The sequence below is a fragment of the Calonectris borealis genome, chromosome 12, assembly GCF_964195595.1.
Source record: "Calonectris borealis chromosome 12, bCalBor7.hap1.2, whole genome shotgun sequence".
NCBI lineage: Eukaryota > Metazoa > Chordata > Aves > Procellariiformes > Procellariidae > Calonectris > Calonectris borealis.
In genome coordinates, this window is record NC_134323.1 from 22,026,480 (window position 1) to 22,042,874 (window position 16,395).

The 16,395-nt window shown below is 55.2% G+C and overlaps 2 protein-coding genes across 25 annotated transcripts in view; one reads left to right on the plus strand and one right to left on the minus strand.

Annotated features, from left to right (window-relative positions):
* The window catches only part of LOC142087402 (protein CBFA2T3), a 305,429-nt gene that overhangs the window by 157,245 nt on the left and 131,789 nt on the right, over positions 1–16,395 (minus strand). For 16 of the 24 annotated variants that reach the window (XM_075161605.1, XM_075161606.1, XM_075161618.1 and 13 more), the window contains 4 exons: positions 4,890–5,060; positions 3,464–3,667; positions 1,418–1,560; positions 819–966 (listed from right to left, as the gene is read on the minus strand). The exons of 3 other annotated variants lie outside the window; for them this stretch is intronic. In XM_075161605.1, the coding sequence (XP_075017706.1) occupies positions 819–966; positions 1,418–1,560; positions 3,464–3,667; positions 4,890–5,060 (666 nt within the window). 5 more of the 24 variants (XM_075161623.1, XM_075161619.1, XM_075161620.1 and 2 more) reach the window with 5 other exon arrangements.
* The window catches only part of LOC142087404 (large ribosomal subunit protein eL13), a 192,603-nt gene continuing 180,521 nt past the window's right edge, over positions 4,314–16,395 (plus strand). The window contains exon 1 of the mRNA XM_075161640.1: positions 4,314–4,325. The gene's annotated coding sequence lies outside the window, so the exon portion shown is untranslated. The remainder of the gene's footprint in view (positions 4,326–16,395) is intronic.

The window sequence follows — 16,395 nt, forward strand, 5'->3', positions numbered from 1 at the left end:
TGCAGAGAGAGAACAACAACGCGTTAAGGGCTGCGAGGGGCTTCGGGGGGGGAACAGCATCGGTCTGCTGCAGATGTGAACCCCTGCAAATGGCCCTGCTGCCCCTTCGCCTCACCCAGCCTTTCCTAAGTTTGCAGCTGAAAGCTCGAAACGCCAGGTTGGGAGATCTTTTAGAACGGGATAGCTATCCAGTCTCAAACCTGCACGGGGTGGTCCTCACAACAACATCCAGGGTCTATCAAAAGAAGAACCTTTTAACAGGGTTATGACTGCAAACAGCATAGGCCAAGACTCCCCCTAAGACTGGAGCTCCAATTAGCACTCATTAAAACCTGCGTGTCCCACCTGGCACAGCCACAGCGGTGGCACTCGCGGGACAGGCTCTAGCAGGGCGCTCTGCTGAGGGACAGCCCGGGAGCACAACCTGAAACATCAGCACTGGTACAGCCGAGCGGCGAGCCCCCTGGCCAGGGAGGGATGGGAATACACGACGTGCACGCAAACCTCCTCTCTACGCACAAGCTGGAATATTACCCGCATTTCAAAGGTAAGACATCCATTTACCTGCAATTGGCTTCCAATCCTACATCTCGATTGCACCAGGCTCAACGTAGGCTTCCAGGGCAAACAGCTAGAGCTCCCGGAGCTAAATGTTGTCTGAATTTGGGTTACAGCTACAGATGGACTCCTGACCGTGGCAGCAGTGTGCAGATATTCTGACAAGAGTCTAACTTCACTGTCCTCTTAACGTCTCTGTATTAACAGACAGCTGCAGGCCACAAACATCACTCCCATGTTCACATAAAGGTCAACCTCACCTGTTGAGCTCTCTTCGCTAGAGGGGTACGTGGTCTTTCCCAGGAGCAGATTCACCATGGTGGGAGAATTAGCTACTTTTAAAGGTGTCTCGCCCTTCCTGTTGCTTTGATGAGGATTCCCTCCGTAATGTAACAACAATTTCACCACCTGAAAACAGAAATTGAGACTTGAAGATGCTCACGATGTTTCAGTTCCAGGCTTTTTGTACAACTTTCATATACGACTGAAAGGAGGATGTCCTCAAGCAGTCTGTTCTCAGGACACGCCTTATGGTACTAACAGTCATCAATAAGAAAGGAGACAAAAACCAGCAACACGAACCAACCTGGGCAGGAAAGAAGGGAGAAGAACGAGACACAAAGCCATGTTCCCCCCCCAGTCCAGAAGAAGAATAATGAACTATCCCTCTGCACAGGGGAACACCAAGTAAAACACTCAACAGCACTGGGGCAGAGTAATTCTTGCCCCACTACATGGCTATCAGCAGCAAATGATAATAAAATAACCAGAATCTCTGTATTTGCACCGTTGGCTGCTTGAAGCACAAGGAAAGAAAAAGTCATTAAAAACACAGCTATGAAATCCAGCAAAAACCGACCTTGAAGTGCCCGTTATTCGCTGCATCGTGCAGCGGGGTGTCGTCATCCAACCCCTTTGTGTTGACTTCGGCGCCCGCAGCAAGCAACTGCTTTGCAACGTCGTAGTAACCCCGGTTGCATGCCTCGTGCAATGCCGTCCAGCCTGCAAGCAAAGGGACACTCAGAACACGGACATTCACCTTCCTGGAGAGTCAGAGACAGTGAAAAGTAACCTCCATCCACAGACGCCGCACGTGCCGGCGTGTTAAGGGGTCTGTGGCTCTGACGGCCAAGAAGATGGTCTCGTTTGCCCAGCTCCCCTTGGCAGAGCAGGAAGAAACCTGCAGCTCTGCCTTGCTACCCCAGCCCGGCGGTAGGTGAACGAATCCCTCGTCTCCCTCTGGTCACGCAATGTGCCACAGACAGATCATCCGACCGAGCGGGCACAGCCCCGGGAAATGGAAAGGCAAAGTTTTGTGTAGGGAATTAACAGAATTGCTGATGCCGTGTGGAAGGCAGGTTTCAAATCCTTTCCCCTTCCAACTCCGCTGTAAGGAAAACACTGCCGCCCAGATCAGGACCGAGCTCTGAACTGCAGACATCGCTCTGAAACATCCCCCACACAAACCTCACAAATATTTTCCGCGTGCTCTCCAAAGCAAGCAGCCATGCTGCCGCAAAACAGGCCCCCGGCTCGGGGAGAAACCAAACAGCAGGTCTCCACAGTAACAGTGGCTCTAGTTCTCAAACAAACCTCCACAGAACACAGAATGAAATATTTTATCACGTTCAAACAGCCTATTTTTAAGCAGAAACTGTTTTGAAGTTTCCCAGCAAACGTGCGTGGCTCCTTTGGTATTTTGCTGATAGCGTCGTGGGAGCTCATTCCGTTACCTTCACTTGGAGCATTAAAAAGGGGCACCTGTGACCAGAATTAATCACAACTGATAGCTCAGTCTAGCACTGATATTAATCATACAGGCGCAGGAACATGCATATCTATTTACAGCCCCAAAACCATGTGAAGAGAACAGCAAAGAGCAAAGCCAAGCTCTCTGACGTGCTGGAAGAAAGGCCGCCGCACGCCGATTTAGCCCCGTCGTTGGTACGGGTGTGCACGAACGGCCCCGTTCATCGTCTCACGGCTGCCTTCTCGCCGCAGCACTCGGGGCTGTTCCCATCCCCGGCTGGGCTGCAGCCGCAGCCCCGCACCCAGGCTCCTTTCCCCATTCCCACCACCAGAAGCAGGAGCTTCGCAGCACTGCCGAGGAGGAGGAGGAGGAGGAGGTGCTACTCCTCAGCTGAGGCTCAGGACGGTCAGTGTTTCCTCTAATTCGGACGCCCGGCTGGGAGCCTGACCTTGTCCTTCACATTTGCACTGCTCCCCGTCAGCAGCACCCCCACATTTGGTACTTGAAAACAAACCCCAGAACGCTGTTGGCATCGGCCATTCAATTCTGGAGCAACGATTTTACAAACACACTCTTTTCAATATTTTTGTGCACATCATTTCTTACATTTTAACTGAAAATAGAGCAAAACCACCCCACCTCCCTTTGCAAATTCCCCTCCAGACTTCCAAGGCAGCACCCATGTGGAAGGGCACAAGAAAACGGAGCAGAGGTCCCGGTCACAGTTTTAAAGTGTGGAGCCGCGGCAGCCCCAGGGATCGCTACGGATCAAGCCCAGCCCAGCATCCCCTCCCCGAGCAGGAGCATGTTCAGCGCAGACAGGACAGCCGGAGAATTTAGCTGCCAAACTCCAACAATGTTGGAGAAACATTGGAAAAAACATTGGAAAAACATCCCTGATGTTTTTCAGGGATTTATTACTTTGACAAATCTGTAGCAGGGTTTTTTTTTTTTTTTAAAGGACAGCAAGACTTTTTCATCCCCAAAGGGTAAAATAATTATTTTTGGTAATCCCCTCTTTACAAACAGCAAACCCATGTTACAAAGAAACTACTGTCTCTGGTGGGAGCCATTCTCGGAGGTGGGACATGCAAGCAGGTGGGAAAAGGTACGGATCGTGGGCTGCCTCGCCAGCACTGCCAGCGGGCTGCTTACCTGCAAAGTCTTTCACATTGACATCTGCACCCTCGATAATGAGCTCCTTGATGCGCCGGGCATCTCCTCGGATGGCAGCTCGATGCAGCCGAGTCTCTCCTCGCTCGTTTCTCTTATTTACTTTATCTTTGGTTTTGGAGGCAGAGTTAGGAGTTCCCTTCTGACAAACTGTAGACTGAGAGGGATGCTTTGGTGTTGTGTCAACTGCAGGAAGGAGAGAAACAGAGTCAAGAATCGCAATTCACAGGAAACCTTAAACCCTTAGAGGGAGCTCTTGCAACACGTTTCATCTCGGCTCTCCCCAAAACGCTCATCACAAGGCACCGAGAGGCAACTGAACCTCTGAAGTCGATGTGAAGACAGAGGAAAGCCTGTGCGCGTATAATGCAGATATTAATTGCAGGCTGCCAAAGCCCACTGGAGAGAACTGCAGCCCTTGCAAAGACTGTGGGCAATCCCATGATTTAGGAGCAGACAATGCAGCTCCTTACCCTAAAACCTCATTTCCTAAGGGAAGTGGCCTTTTACCAAGTACATGTGAGGTCTGACAGCCTTGGGAGGAGACTGCACATTTTCTGGGAGAACGTCTGAATGCTCTGAAGACTACAGAGCTTTTTGCCTTTTGTTTCCCCCGAGTAACAGCAACATAAGCAGCTAGATTGGTGTTAAGAACAACAAAATCCGTGGCTAAAAGCTGCAACATTTGTGTGTAGGATGCAGATGTGTACATACAGATAGCACGGTGCCTCAAAAAACCCTGGGGGGTCATGTATGCAACAGATAAAAATTACTAAAATACAAAATCCGTGGTAAACACATTCCAGCTGCTCCGCATCTCAAATTACAGTTGCAGTGGTTGCACGTCTTATCCCTCTCCACAAGAAGAAATATTAAAAAAACCCACAGAGGATGATATTTTAACTTTATTAACAATGCTCCTTTACTGAGTTAGCCTGAGATGCCAGTGGAAAATGCGAAGCTCTGACGTGGAGGAGGCTCCCATGGAACCGAAGCTCTCGTTAAGCAGCCAGGGCAGGCTCAGTGGTGGCCTGGATTCGGCCCGTGGGACATCTCCTGCTACTGCCTTAGACTGGAAGAAGGAAGGGCAGCCGCAGCCACGTGCGAACCCTGGCAGTAGCCCGTGCCTGGAGCCACCTGCAGAGCCCCGTGGGAGCGGGCGTCCCGCCGCCCCGCTCCAGCATCCCACCTATGGCGCTGAGAGCGGGGAGATCCCATGGAGCAGCAAACCAGCCCCCCTGCACCACGCCGGGGGTGGCAGCTCATCTCTGCTGCCGGCGAGGAGCTCCCTGAACCGCCCGGTGACCCTGGGGCTGGGCACTGAGAAGCCCAGGTATTCGCCAGCCTCTCGCTGCAAGCTCGCACCCGTCCGCCCGCACCTCTGAGCGGAACCACCCTCTGATCTCACCTGGGCTGTTTGCAGACTCTTCTGCTGTCATCTGCATAAGGAGAGCGACTTGCTGGCGCTCGGAGAGCGGGTAGCCTGCCCGGATCCCCGAAAGGCCCATTCCGAAGAGCAAGCCAGGCTTTCTGGTGGCGGGCTCCTTTTTAATCCTCTTCCGCTCTGGACCCTGCTTCTCTGCGGTGCGAGGAGACACAGAAACACAAGCCGTGAACGTCGCTGTAACTGAAAACCATGTTCGTTTCTGAGCAAAGTGCTAACAGCTCTCCAATTCTGTTTCTCTATCTCACAAATTGCAAAGCCTACGGTGAAGGATGCATCCCTGCGGTGGGAGCACCGGTACCTGGGGCAGCCGCCCGGGCTCACGCTGCTGTGGTTGCAGCCGGGACACGCACCGCTCCTGCTGCCCACCGGCTCCTCCGACAGCCTCTCCCGGCACGGGCTTCCACCAGGTCTCCCCCCACCATCAAAGAGCAGCGCAAGAGGGAGGGAGCAGGTCCTCCGTGGGGCCGCTGCCAGTACTGTACCTTCCATCTTGCTTCTAGGAGCCTCCATTTCATGCCATGGTGCTTCGAGGAGCGTACGCAGCCTTACACCACCACAGCATGGACTGAACTGGAGGCATCTAAAAGCATCAACAAAGAGTGCTAACAAGATAGAGGCTGACAGCTCAGAAACGTTGCCATCTCACCCCCTCATCATCCTCAAAGCAAGGACTCTGCAGCCAAAGGGGTGCACTGCCCCGGGAGCACCGGGCTGGCCCTCTCCTCCCAAAGTGGCTGCGTCCAGCCTAGCGCAGAGCACCCACCTGCACTCAGGCTGATGGCTGCTTAGCCACATCCACTCCTGCGTCCCTCTAAAAAAATCCCAAACAAACAGCAGGGGAGGAAAAAAACCCTGTGCCCGGCTTGTCATCCCCCAAATCCCAGCCTGACACTCCACCTCCTAAATCATCCAGCTACAAAGGCAGCTCCTGCTGAGGGACTGAGCGCAACCGCTGCTGGCACGCCATGTGCACAAGAACAAGACAAAACCCCAGCCTCTCCCTGCACCCCCAGCCTTGCTCCCAGCGACCCACACAGCAGCCTGCTGCAAGCTGGTGAGAACTGGACCCTGCCAAGCATTGTGCAACTTGCTGCCTCCCTCCCCGCTGCCCAGCTCGCACACCTAACCTCTGCGAGAAGCCTGACTCTACAGCTTTTCCAAGTATTTTTCCAGCTTTCTTTATGCAAGTATTGATCCTTTTCCCACGCAAGGAGAGTCAGCAGCCCTTCCTCTGCGCTTCTGGTTTGCTTGCTTGTTGATGCTGTCTGGTGAAAGCACAAATCCTGCTGCATGCTCTCCAGTGGGTCCGCAGAGCCGCAGCCACACCAGAGTCGCTGCAGGGATGCATTCAGTGAACAAAGTTTCAAGGTCCCAATTCAGGAAACAAAAATTAAGTTTCCTTTCACAGAGCCAGCCAACAAGAGGGACAGAATACCTATCTGCAGAGCAGCACGGCAATTCCTTGCCAGCAGCCGAGCTGCATCCCTCCTACCAGGCAACTGTCCTAAACCCACAAAGAAGCATAAGGAAGATACGGTGCGCGAGAGTGGAAAACCCAACTTTGCTCACATCTATTTCTAAGCATTGATATAGTTTGTTTACAAGCAGGCTAACTGCAGGGCTCCCACTGCGTGCAGAGGGCCAGTAACGACATTCTTAGCAGCCACAGCTATAAAAGTTATCAAACGCAGGTGAGTGGCTCCTTGCCCTCACGTCGCATGCTCGAACGCCAGTTTGAATCAAGGCTGGTTCGATGCTGCTTGAGAAACGCCTCACTGCATCCTTGACGTAACGAAAAGACTGCGTACAGACGAGCTGTTCAAGACCTCCCGCATAAACAGAAACTCTGTCCTCAAACTGATGGCGCTTGCTCTTCAAGCGAGCAAACCCCACCTGTGACTTTGAAGCACAAAGTAAAAATCTTTCTAGTGTAAAGGAGTTTTGACTCATACAGCCACCAGCCGCTGGATCCTGCCGGGCTCAGCCCCAGCAGGGACTGGTACTCGCCAGGATGCTGCCAGGAGACACAGAGGAATCGAGGGGGTTATTTATCACAGCAAGCCTGCAAGTACCTGCTCCCCCCCGAAGAGGAACGCCGTGACCTGGAGCACTTTCACATGGGCTGACTACGCCGCCAATACGGTGCGCCAAGTCTTCCAGCGAGGTAGCAAAGAAAGGGCTCTCTTCTACTCAAACGTTTGACTCTAAACATCTTATTATTTTGCTGAAGATATTTTGAGAATCCCAGAAAGCGTCAGAGGGATGACACAAGGTTTGCAACAAGTAAATGTCTGGTAACGCTCTCCAAGAAACAGGGCTTCAACTCCCAGCAGCCAGGGAGAGGAAACCCCAAGTAACCACCCAGTGTCTGCCCAGTCCCCAGCTCCAGCGTCCTGAAACCGGGAGTCAAAAGCACGTGGGGAGATGTAGAGGTCCAAGAGGATTTGCAATGGATCACACAGATGCAAGCTTAACGGACTAACAGACTACTGCATCCCGTCTCTTCCCTACCACCACCCCTGGGCAGGGCAGGGTCCTGCAGCCCAGGGAAAGGCAAATCCTGCAACCTGAAAGCTCCAACCCAGCTCTGCTCATCCAGTCGTAGTTGTCATTTTGTCAAATTCAATGTGGGTCACCAGCACGCAGCCACCAGCAGGACAGGGCCTGCTTTCCTCCGCGCGAAGTCCAGCAGGTCAGGCGAAACCGCCAACGGGCAGGTTTAAACTCCATCACCGGACTTTGTGCCGAAGCACAGGTTTCCTCGTTCAATCACCGAACTACAGCGGAGTAAAAGTCTCCAGCAGACGAGGGCAGCAGCGTGTGGGGACGTCCCCACTGCTCCAGCTCGATTCCTGCTGCTTGCATCTCCCGAACTCCCTCGGCTGATGAGCAGGCAGCTCCGAAAACCTTTTCCCTGCCCCGTGCACAAAGGCCATCCTCTGCTGCTCTCCCGCTGCAAAGGTCTCAACCAGAGCAGATGATTTCCATCGACCCCCTGCACCTGGGAGCCTGTACATTTAAGAAATAACAACTCCGTACCAGGGAACCTCTCCAACCAGACAGCACGGGCCAGCCCTCTTCAAATACAAGCCCTGGAAACACGTCTGTGCACTGAAGGAGAATCCCGGTCTAATTCTCCGAAGCCACATTTCAGCCGTAACACAGCTAGAAGATGAAATCAGATCACAGGAAAGCGGATCGTTTTTTAATGGCTTAAAATAAAATTAAACTCAACGTCCTTACGGTAAGAAAACAATTTAGCCCGGGCAGTTCCAGAAGCCACGCCGCTGAGCGGCGCGTCCCGCCAGGCACGCTCGCCCCGAGCACAGGGACACCTGATCTCTCGCAGCACCTTCCTGCTCCTCGTTAGGCGCCGGAGCTGCTGTTCACAGCAGGCTCGTTAAACCCCGTTCGGCCAGGCCTGGCTTCTCCGCACGCCCCGGCTCAGCAGGCAGCTCCCGGCCGCATCCAGCCCTGTCGCAAAGCGAGGCACGAAGATGTTCGAGGGGGTCTCTCCTCGGCCAGTGCCACTGCGGCGTCTCTGAAGCACAGGTGATGCACAAGGGTTGTACGTGGCAGAGGGCTGCTCCGTGTGTACGTGTGGAGGGAGCCACAATTAGAAGGGGAACATTTTCATTAATATTACTTGGCTGCTGCAGGTTGTCAGCGTGAGCCTGTGATTTGCAAAAATTGATTACCAAGTTCAACTGAAAACCCCTAAACTCCTATTAATTCTGCAGTTGCAGAAATTCCCTCCTCCACAGAACATTTAACATTAAAAAGCATGTGAGTAACAAGATAAAAATAAATTGGAAAGTGACTGCCGCGTTCTCGCTCGCTGTGGTGAGGCAGCGAGGGCCGGCGGAGGCAGCTGAGGACTCGGGCTCGCGCGTGCTTCCCTGTGGGAGGGCGGCATCGCCCGGCACTGCACAGGTCCCTGGCGCTGGAGGATCGCACCTAGCCCTGCTCACGTGCTGCGTGACCACAGCGCTTCGCTCCTCGGTGCCTCCTCCTGCCCAGCAGTAACGGGATTTCTCCCTCCGGTGCCGGGGCCTCGCTCACCCGTTCCCCCGAGGCCTCCCTGGTGGAAGGCAGCGGAGAAACGCAGTTCTATCCCCTTCGCAATGAGATGCTTCTCTGCCGGCTGCCGCAGCGCAGAGGTTAATCCGACGTCTTTAAGCGTTTGGGGGGAAGTAGGTCGCCGGCTGCGCTTCCTGCGCCGGTTGCATAAGGCGCGCGGCAGGGCTGGGCTGCGCCCGGCATCCGATGGCTCCCAGCGCCGGCACCCGGCTGCAGGCAGCGCGGCAGCCCCAGGCTCCCTGCGCGGCATGGCACTCGGGCAGAAGCGAAGCCTCTAAGAGGGTCTGAAACGCGAGCAGGAAGGATGGAGAAGGAACTGCTCCCAGCGGACGCGTGCCGTGCCGCCGGCAGCTCCGCTGCCCATCCTCGGCCTCAGCAGAAGCGCCCGGCAGTGTCCTGCTCGGCCTCGCGCGAGCGAAGCACCGGGAAGGCTCTGGGCTGGCTTCCCTGGCCGGGCCCGGCTAACGGAGCTGCAAATGCATTTCATCTCAGTCTGGAAGACTTCACTCAGAATCTGATTTTCAGCAGGTTTAAAAGGGGCACCTGCACAAACACCTCTGCTCAACGGCTTCAAGTGCCACCGGCTCCTGCCGGCTGCTCCTTCTCCTCTAATTAAACGCTCTTCTGTAACACCTTGCAGCAACACGGAGCAATTTAAGAGAAATGCTCACAGTGGGTATATACCTCAGCAAACAGGAATAAAGGTTATTTTACACTAAAACCCCTTCAGCAAGGCTGTCCGCATGCCAGTCCCTGCATGGAAGCACAATAACCAGAGGTACAAGGGGGTGTGCAGGCAAGGAGCCCCCCCGCCACAGTAATCTCACTGCTGATCACCAGAGACGGCGGCTGGACCGTGCACACTGGGCCCAGCGGGAAGGAAGACCACAGCAACCCCGCGACGCGCCGTGCGCCCGCCCGGCGATGAGCCACACCTCCATTTAGCTATTTTTAAAGCAGCTCGTTTGCTGCTTGCTTCAGCCTTCTGCAAACCTACAGAGCAAAGCTTCAGCCTGGCGCTGCCGTGGTTTAATTTGGGGATCCTGCTCGGCTCTTCCCTCGCGCTGACGCTAGCAGGAACCGCGTGCACAAACTTAAAGGGGAAAGCAGGACCTGAGCAGAGCCGCGGCTGCCGAACACCGCCGGGGAACTGCTTCTCCCTCCTTTCATCACACTAAACCCGAGAGGCTCGCGAAAGGCAGAACAGGAGCAGGTTCCCAGGAAAAAGGGGTTTGAGCATTAGCCCGCAGGTGGTTCTCGTGCCCGAATTAGACTCCAGGTCACGCGACGCTCGCGCTGCTGCAACGGGGAGCACAAATCTGGGGCTGCTGGAAGCCCGTCGGTGGCTCCGCGGAGGTCCCAGGGCAGGCACTGCTTCACACAGAGGCACTCAGCGCTGTTGGGATGGCTCTGCGTGCAGGGCAGCACCACGCGGGCCGAACCCCCGGCCCTAGCCGAAATCAGAGAGAGGAGAGAGGCACGGAAGGAAAGAGAAAAGGGCGGTGATGGAAAATCTTTCAGAGATTTCTCGAACACGCACTGAGAGATGCTGGCAGGTTGCGGGGACGGGAGGTCCAACCCGGAGCTGTGGCTGAGCAGCACAGCTCCTCACTCCCCATGAATGTGTCGCACCCTGTAATGCAAAAAGCATCTGTTTAAACTGCTCCAACATGACAACACACGCATATAAGGTGGTACCCTGAGGAAAAATACCATTTCCAAATAAGCAGCTCACGCTGAACATCTCAGCGCTGCACGGAGAAACTGACTGTTGGCTCGCCGATGAGTCGGGATTTGCAACAGTTTATTTGCCAAGCAAGCACACAAACAAAAGATCAATAAGAATAAATTAGAACGGCAGAGACAGCAATAGAGACTGCATTGCACTCCCAAGAGACCGCACAAGCCTCTGCTTTCCCCATCCACAGCCTAGCATGCGTAAGAGTGACTCATTTTTACTGCAGAAGTTGTAGGGCATAAAACGTTTTGGAGCATGTCAGCTCAAACCAGGGGAAAAGCAGGTTTAACCCGAGCGCGGGCAGCCCGGAGCCCCAGCGTGCGGATGCTTACACATGCTCGCAGGGCACCTGCGGACGTGGCCCAGCGCGTGCTGAAAACGACCGATCACGAGCCGAAAGGTTTACAGCAGCACGATACAACCACGTCCCAAGGCTCCGCACGCACCCCAGAATTTAAGGACAAGCGCACAGGACGGGGCCGAGGGGAAGGCTTCGAGGCAGCAGCGCTGCAGGGCACGGGGAGGACAGCAGCAGCAGGTTAAGCGCAGCAGCGGCGCGAAATGGGAAGCAGCACAATGGCACGGACAGATAAACAAGAGAGGGCAGCAGGGGAGCAGGACAGAAGCCAGGCGAACGCGAGGCTGCGAGGAGCGCAGCCAGGAGGGCACACAGGGCTGGCAGGACTGCACGGAGACCACCATAAAGCAGAGGAACGCGGCACTCGGGCTGGAGAGCTGCACCCGAGGGCCAATGCAGGGAGGAGGCACGCTTTGCACCGGGAGCTCATGGACACGCTGCAGAGCCTGCAGCGCAAACGGACTGGGGGGCAAAAATGGGAGATGATTTTTGGCTAATCAGCCAAATGAAAGCAGGTGCCAAAAAGGAAACCGAGGAGGAAAACAAGAGGAAGAGCTGGGGCAGGGTCTGCTTCGGCAGAACGGCAAGGAAGGCGCCCTGAGCTGCTCCCAGTGAGCTGTTCCGAATCTGAAGGGTGGAGAGGGTCCAGAGCCAGACACTCATCCCACACAGCCAAGCTGAACGGATGGCGGAGACGTTGGCTGTGGCAGTCAGGAGCGGAGGAGAGGTGACGGCGGGAGGAACAAGCCCGTTCATAACCACATCGGGTCACTGTGCGTGGAGCTGAGCCCACCGTCCTCGCTGCTCATCCCGGCTCCCCAGGGACAGAGGATCCGCAGGCCCTGACCCCAGCGGTTGCAGTATTTTTAAAAGCGCAATTTGGCTAGAGAGGTTTAACGCTGTGTGATAGCCTGCGATCCAAATGCAGGTGTTTTCCCTAGACTTGTAGGATAAACAACACAGCCGTGCAGAAACGCGTAAATGCATCCTCTCACCAGAGTGGCCACTGGCTAACAAACTGCTGCGAGAGGAACCAAGAGGCTTATATCAGAAACAACAATCTCCACGTTAAATGCGAATAATTCCGAGAAAGACCAATTTTCAGGTCCAGACCTTTCATTTCCCACGAAACAGAAAGAGCCGGAGGAGGGAGGACGGGAGAGGAAGGCTCCGCACAGCCACCCGGCTAGCCCTCCCCTCCCGGGGCTGGGGGCAGGACACTCTGCAGACAGTGCTGATAAAAGCTCTTGTATTAAGGAAAAAGCCATCATTGATAGATTTTTGGTTCACAGAGACACAGCACACTGCAACCTCTCACTCTGCATGTTAAGGAGGTGATGCGGGGGGAGGAGGGAGATTTATGGCAGCTCCCGTCATAAAACGACCTGCTTTTCCGCACAGCACTTCCCAGATGGCTGATGCACACGGGGAGTTTCTAAGGGTGATCTGAAGGCTGGTGTTTGCCAGTCTATCCACACTGTACCGGCATTATGGAGCCCAGCTAGAAACGGAGAAGCTCTGACATTCACTCTCTCCCTGGTTGCTAGGTGAGAACAGTTTCTTGACTATTTTAGTACAAGGACTGAAATTATACAACCAAAGAAAGACCCAATGCAGCACAGCCCCAGCTGCACACATCAGACCGAAGCCAGCGACAGAAAACGCGCACAAATAACAGTTTCGTATACGCAGATGCATTTTTTAATAAGCCAGCAATTTGCTTCTCACGGATTCCCTCGCCAGCCTCGCAACTTGTGACTAACGAGCCCGTTCCCATGCGATGTCGCTCAAAACACTCGCAGGCATTAGGCAACCCAAGAGCCGGCTCCAGGAGAGGCCGATGGTTTAGGTCATCTGATTCATCAAGCATTTTCTACCCTAGTAATCAGAGTCACATAACATACTCGGGGGATTAGCACAAAGGAGCCTGCGAAGCAGCAGAAGTTTTAGGCTCCGAGGCCAGCTCCTGCTGACCATACTCACGCTAACCCTGGTCCACCAGCAGCACCTCCCCAGCCGGCTATGAGCCCCCGGGCTCAGTCCTGGACTCCCGGCCAGCCCTCCGGAGCCAGGGAAAGGTCAGGGCGCACAGATCAGCTCGGAGGGCTGGCTGGGGTTTTGTCTCCTCTCCCCCAAAAAGCAAAACCCTCCTGTGCCAAGGTGGAGCCTCGGGGCGACGGCTCATGTGCTCTGCAGAGCGGCAGGGCACCCACGGCACCTTCAGTGGTAGCTGCTCCGGAGGTACGGCTGCTTGCTACATGAATATATTTTATTTAGCCGTCTAAATAAATCGTGAGGACTGCAACACAGAACCTCAGAAACCTGCTGCCTGGTTGGGAAGGGAGCTCAGGGTGGGGGCAAGGAAGCTGCCTGACATCCCAGGTCAGAGGGGAGCTGGATGGATGGACATTGCCCCGGCCCCCCGGCAGTGCCAGCCCACGGCCGGGGGGTCACCAACACCCCCTCCACAGAGCGCGATGGGCAGCCGGGAGGGGTGGCAAGAGAGGGCAAGGGGCTGGGGACACCGGAGGGCTGGGGACACCAGAGGGCTGGGGATGTGGAGTAGTTCCACCAGCTTCTTATTGCCAGCTTACACCTACTTCATCATTCAAGAACTTAAAAGCGTGGTATTGCTTTTATTTCTTTTTTCAAAGCAGGAGACAGAAACAGCTTAAGGACCTTCACATTCCAGCTGCGGGGCCTGCCGGGCTCTCAGGCCACATTTTCCACTTTTCCTCCCCATCCACAGAGTAGCCACCTCTCCCTGCCCCCCCGAGTTGAGATGACCATCAGATGCCACCAGACCACAACAGATGCAGATGATGCCGTTGTTATTTCTGTCAGCACGGGAAGCTGCTGTTCTCCATCTCCAGAACAGGAGCCTCCTCCTGCTCCGTGCCCTGCACCGCGGCGGGTCCCCCATCTCTGCCGGCCCCGGCGTGCATGGCATTGGCATCGCCACCGCTGCCTGCCCCGCCACGGCAGCACAGCCTGCCGTGACATTTGGTTCAACTCAAACAACTGTAGCAACAACAACAAAAATATCAAGCGATGCTGAGAAATCCCATGACCCGAAGCCACAATGCTGCTAAACCACAGGCCGCTCACCCCTCCCACCCCGGCCGGGGACTGGGAGCAGCAACGCTCGGGTTGGGGAACCGGGCTCCTGCTCGGCCGCGAGCCGCTGCCGGGCTGATGGAGGAGGAGGCACCTCGCCATCACTGCCGGACCTGAAGGCTCCACCTTTCAGGTTAGCACCCGCCGGGTTTAAATGGCACCCAACCCACCAAAGACCCCCTTGTGCAGCACTTTCCGATGAATGCAAACCCCTCCTGCCTCCTCCTGCCCCCCTTGCCCCCTCCTCGGGGAGGCTGTAGGGAGAGGTCAGGTTTGCAAAGCCCTCGGCTCAAGAGACACAAAAGTCTGCGTGACAAAATGCTTCAAAATTAGGATTTCTCTGGTGTTTAGGGAACTTTACACAATTGAGGCTTTTGGTTGAGGACTAAAGCTGCTGAGGCGAGGGCTGGGCACCCCCTCTGCAGCTCTCGCCGACCAAGGGCAGCAGACGCTGCGCTAGCTCTCCATGGCCATGGCAGTGAGCAGGAGCACGGGACGGGCTCCAGTGCCTCTGCTTTCAAGAGTACATTTATTTAAGCCTGGGTATTACTTAGCAATGGCAGGGTTTGGACGTGATCTGGACAAAACTGAGCTTCTCTCTTACATGCACTGATTTTGCCACCAAACACACACAAAACCAGTCCTCGAGGTTTTGCACAAGCAGCAGTGGAAGTCGAGGGGCTGGAGGCACAAAAAACCAGCAGCAACCCTGCAAAGGCAAAATAAACTCCAGCGTATTCCTCACTTCTCCCAAGTGAATCCTCAGAGGAGACAGACGTTCTGCACCCAGGGAGGTATCGGGGCACCCAGCGCTGCTGCGGACCTGCAGTTTTGACGCAGCCTTGCTCGGGCCTTTCCAGCTCCTAGGGAGAGCTCTCGGAGGCCAGAATTAACTCACAGCGCTCGGAGATTTGTATTAAGTCCGAACTCTCCCCAGTGATGACTAAAGGCCTGGAAACCACAGCTCCACCTCGAGCCAAGGGACTCGAGTGACAGCCTTACATCAAGCTAAAGAAACTGTCCGCAGCACGAGTGGATATAATGAATTTTGCGCTCCGGACTGTGCATTTCACAGCCGACCTTCGAGCAGCGTTACCTGATCCGGTACGCACGACACAGAGCAGTAAAAAACTCGCCGCGCTGCCGTCCGCTCTGCAGCCTGCGCGGGAGGCGGGGAGCGCGCGGCCCCGCGCCGGCAGTCTGGTGCCGTTGAGTCAGCCCATGACTCAGCCGCGGCTCAGCGCCGCAGGCACCAGCGCCGGGAGGAGCACCGCTGCGCCCCGCTCTGCGCCAGCCGCCCGTACCCACCTCTCCCGCCACCTCCCCGCAGGTGGCTTCCCAGCAGGAGTGTCCCCTTCTCCCTGCCGTCTCCGCAGGATGCTCCTCTGCGTCCTTCTTAATATTACAATTTTCTAATATTTCTTTTTTTAAATGCCTAGCCTCCTTTCAGCACAGTGCACAAACGAGGAGCTGCACGAAGCCTCAGAAGCTGCTGAAATTGCTGGGAAAAAAGCTGGCTTTACTCGTTCGGCGGCTGCCAGGCAGCACGTAGGCTCTCGGGAACGTCTGTGGATGCGGGGAGATGCCGCACGAGGGAAAGGAGAAGGAAGGAGAAGACTCAGGCAGAGAGATGCTGCTCTCACAGTGCTGGATCATGCACAGTCTGGAGGCTCACAGCCTTATGCAATTTTTTTCTTCCTAAAGACAGTTTATTTAGTTAACTCTGAGGAACCCAAGAGCCAGAACTGTTGATCTAGAAACCATTTTGAAGGAGATAATTTAAAAAGATTTATCACTGAACCTACTGTACCCAAACCATCCACTTTAAAACAGCGCTGGCCAGCAGCACCTCCCGCAGCCCACGCCAAGCCCCTCTCCCTGTGGGAACAAACCCGGAGCGGCACTGGGAGCGCTTGCTCAGATCAGGGCACAGTAAAGGCACGCTGCGCTGGAGGCGGGTGCTGCAAATAAAAACAGATCTAGAACGAAACCGCTTTCTTGCTCGCTTTCTGAAGACATCAGCACTCTGCCAGCAGCGCAGGCTCCTAAACCAACTCAAGGAGCGGGCTGCAAGAGCAGGCTTAAAGGGAGGGCAGGTGAGCTGCCCCACTCCAGCACGAGCGAAGGACCGGGGCAGAGCTCTGCCCCCAAACACGCACCTCCCCCGGGAACAC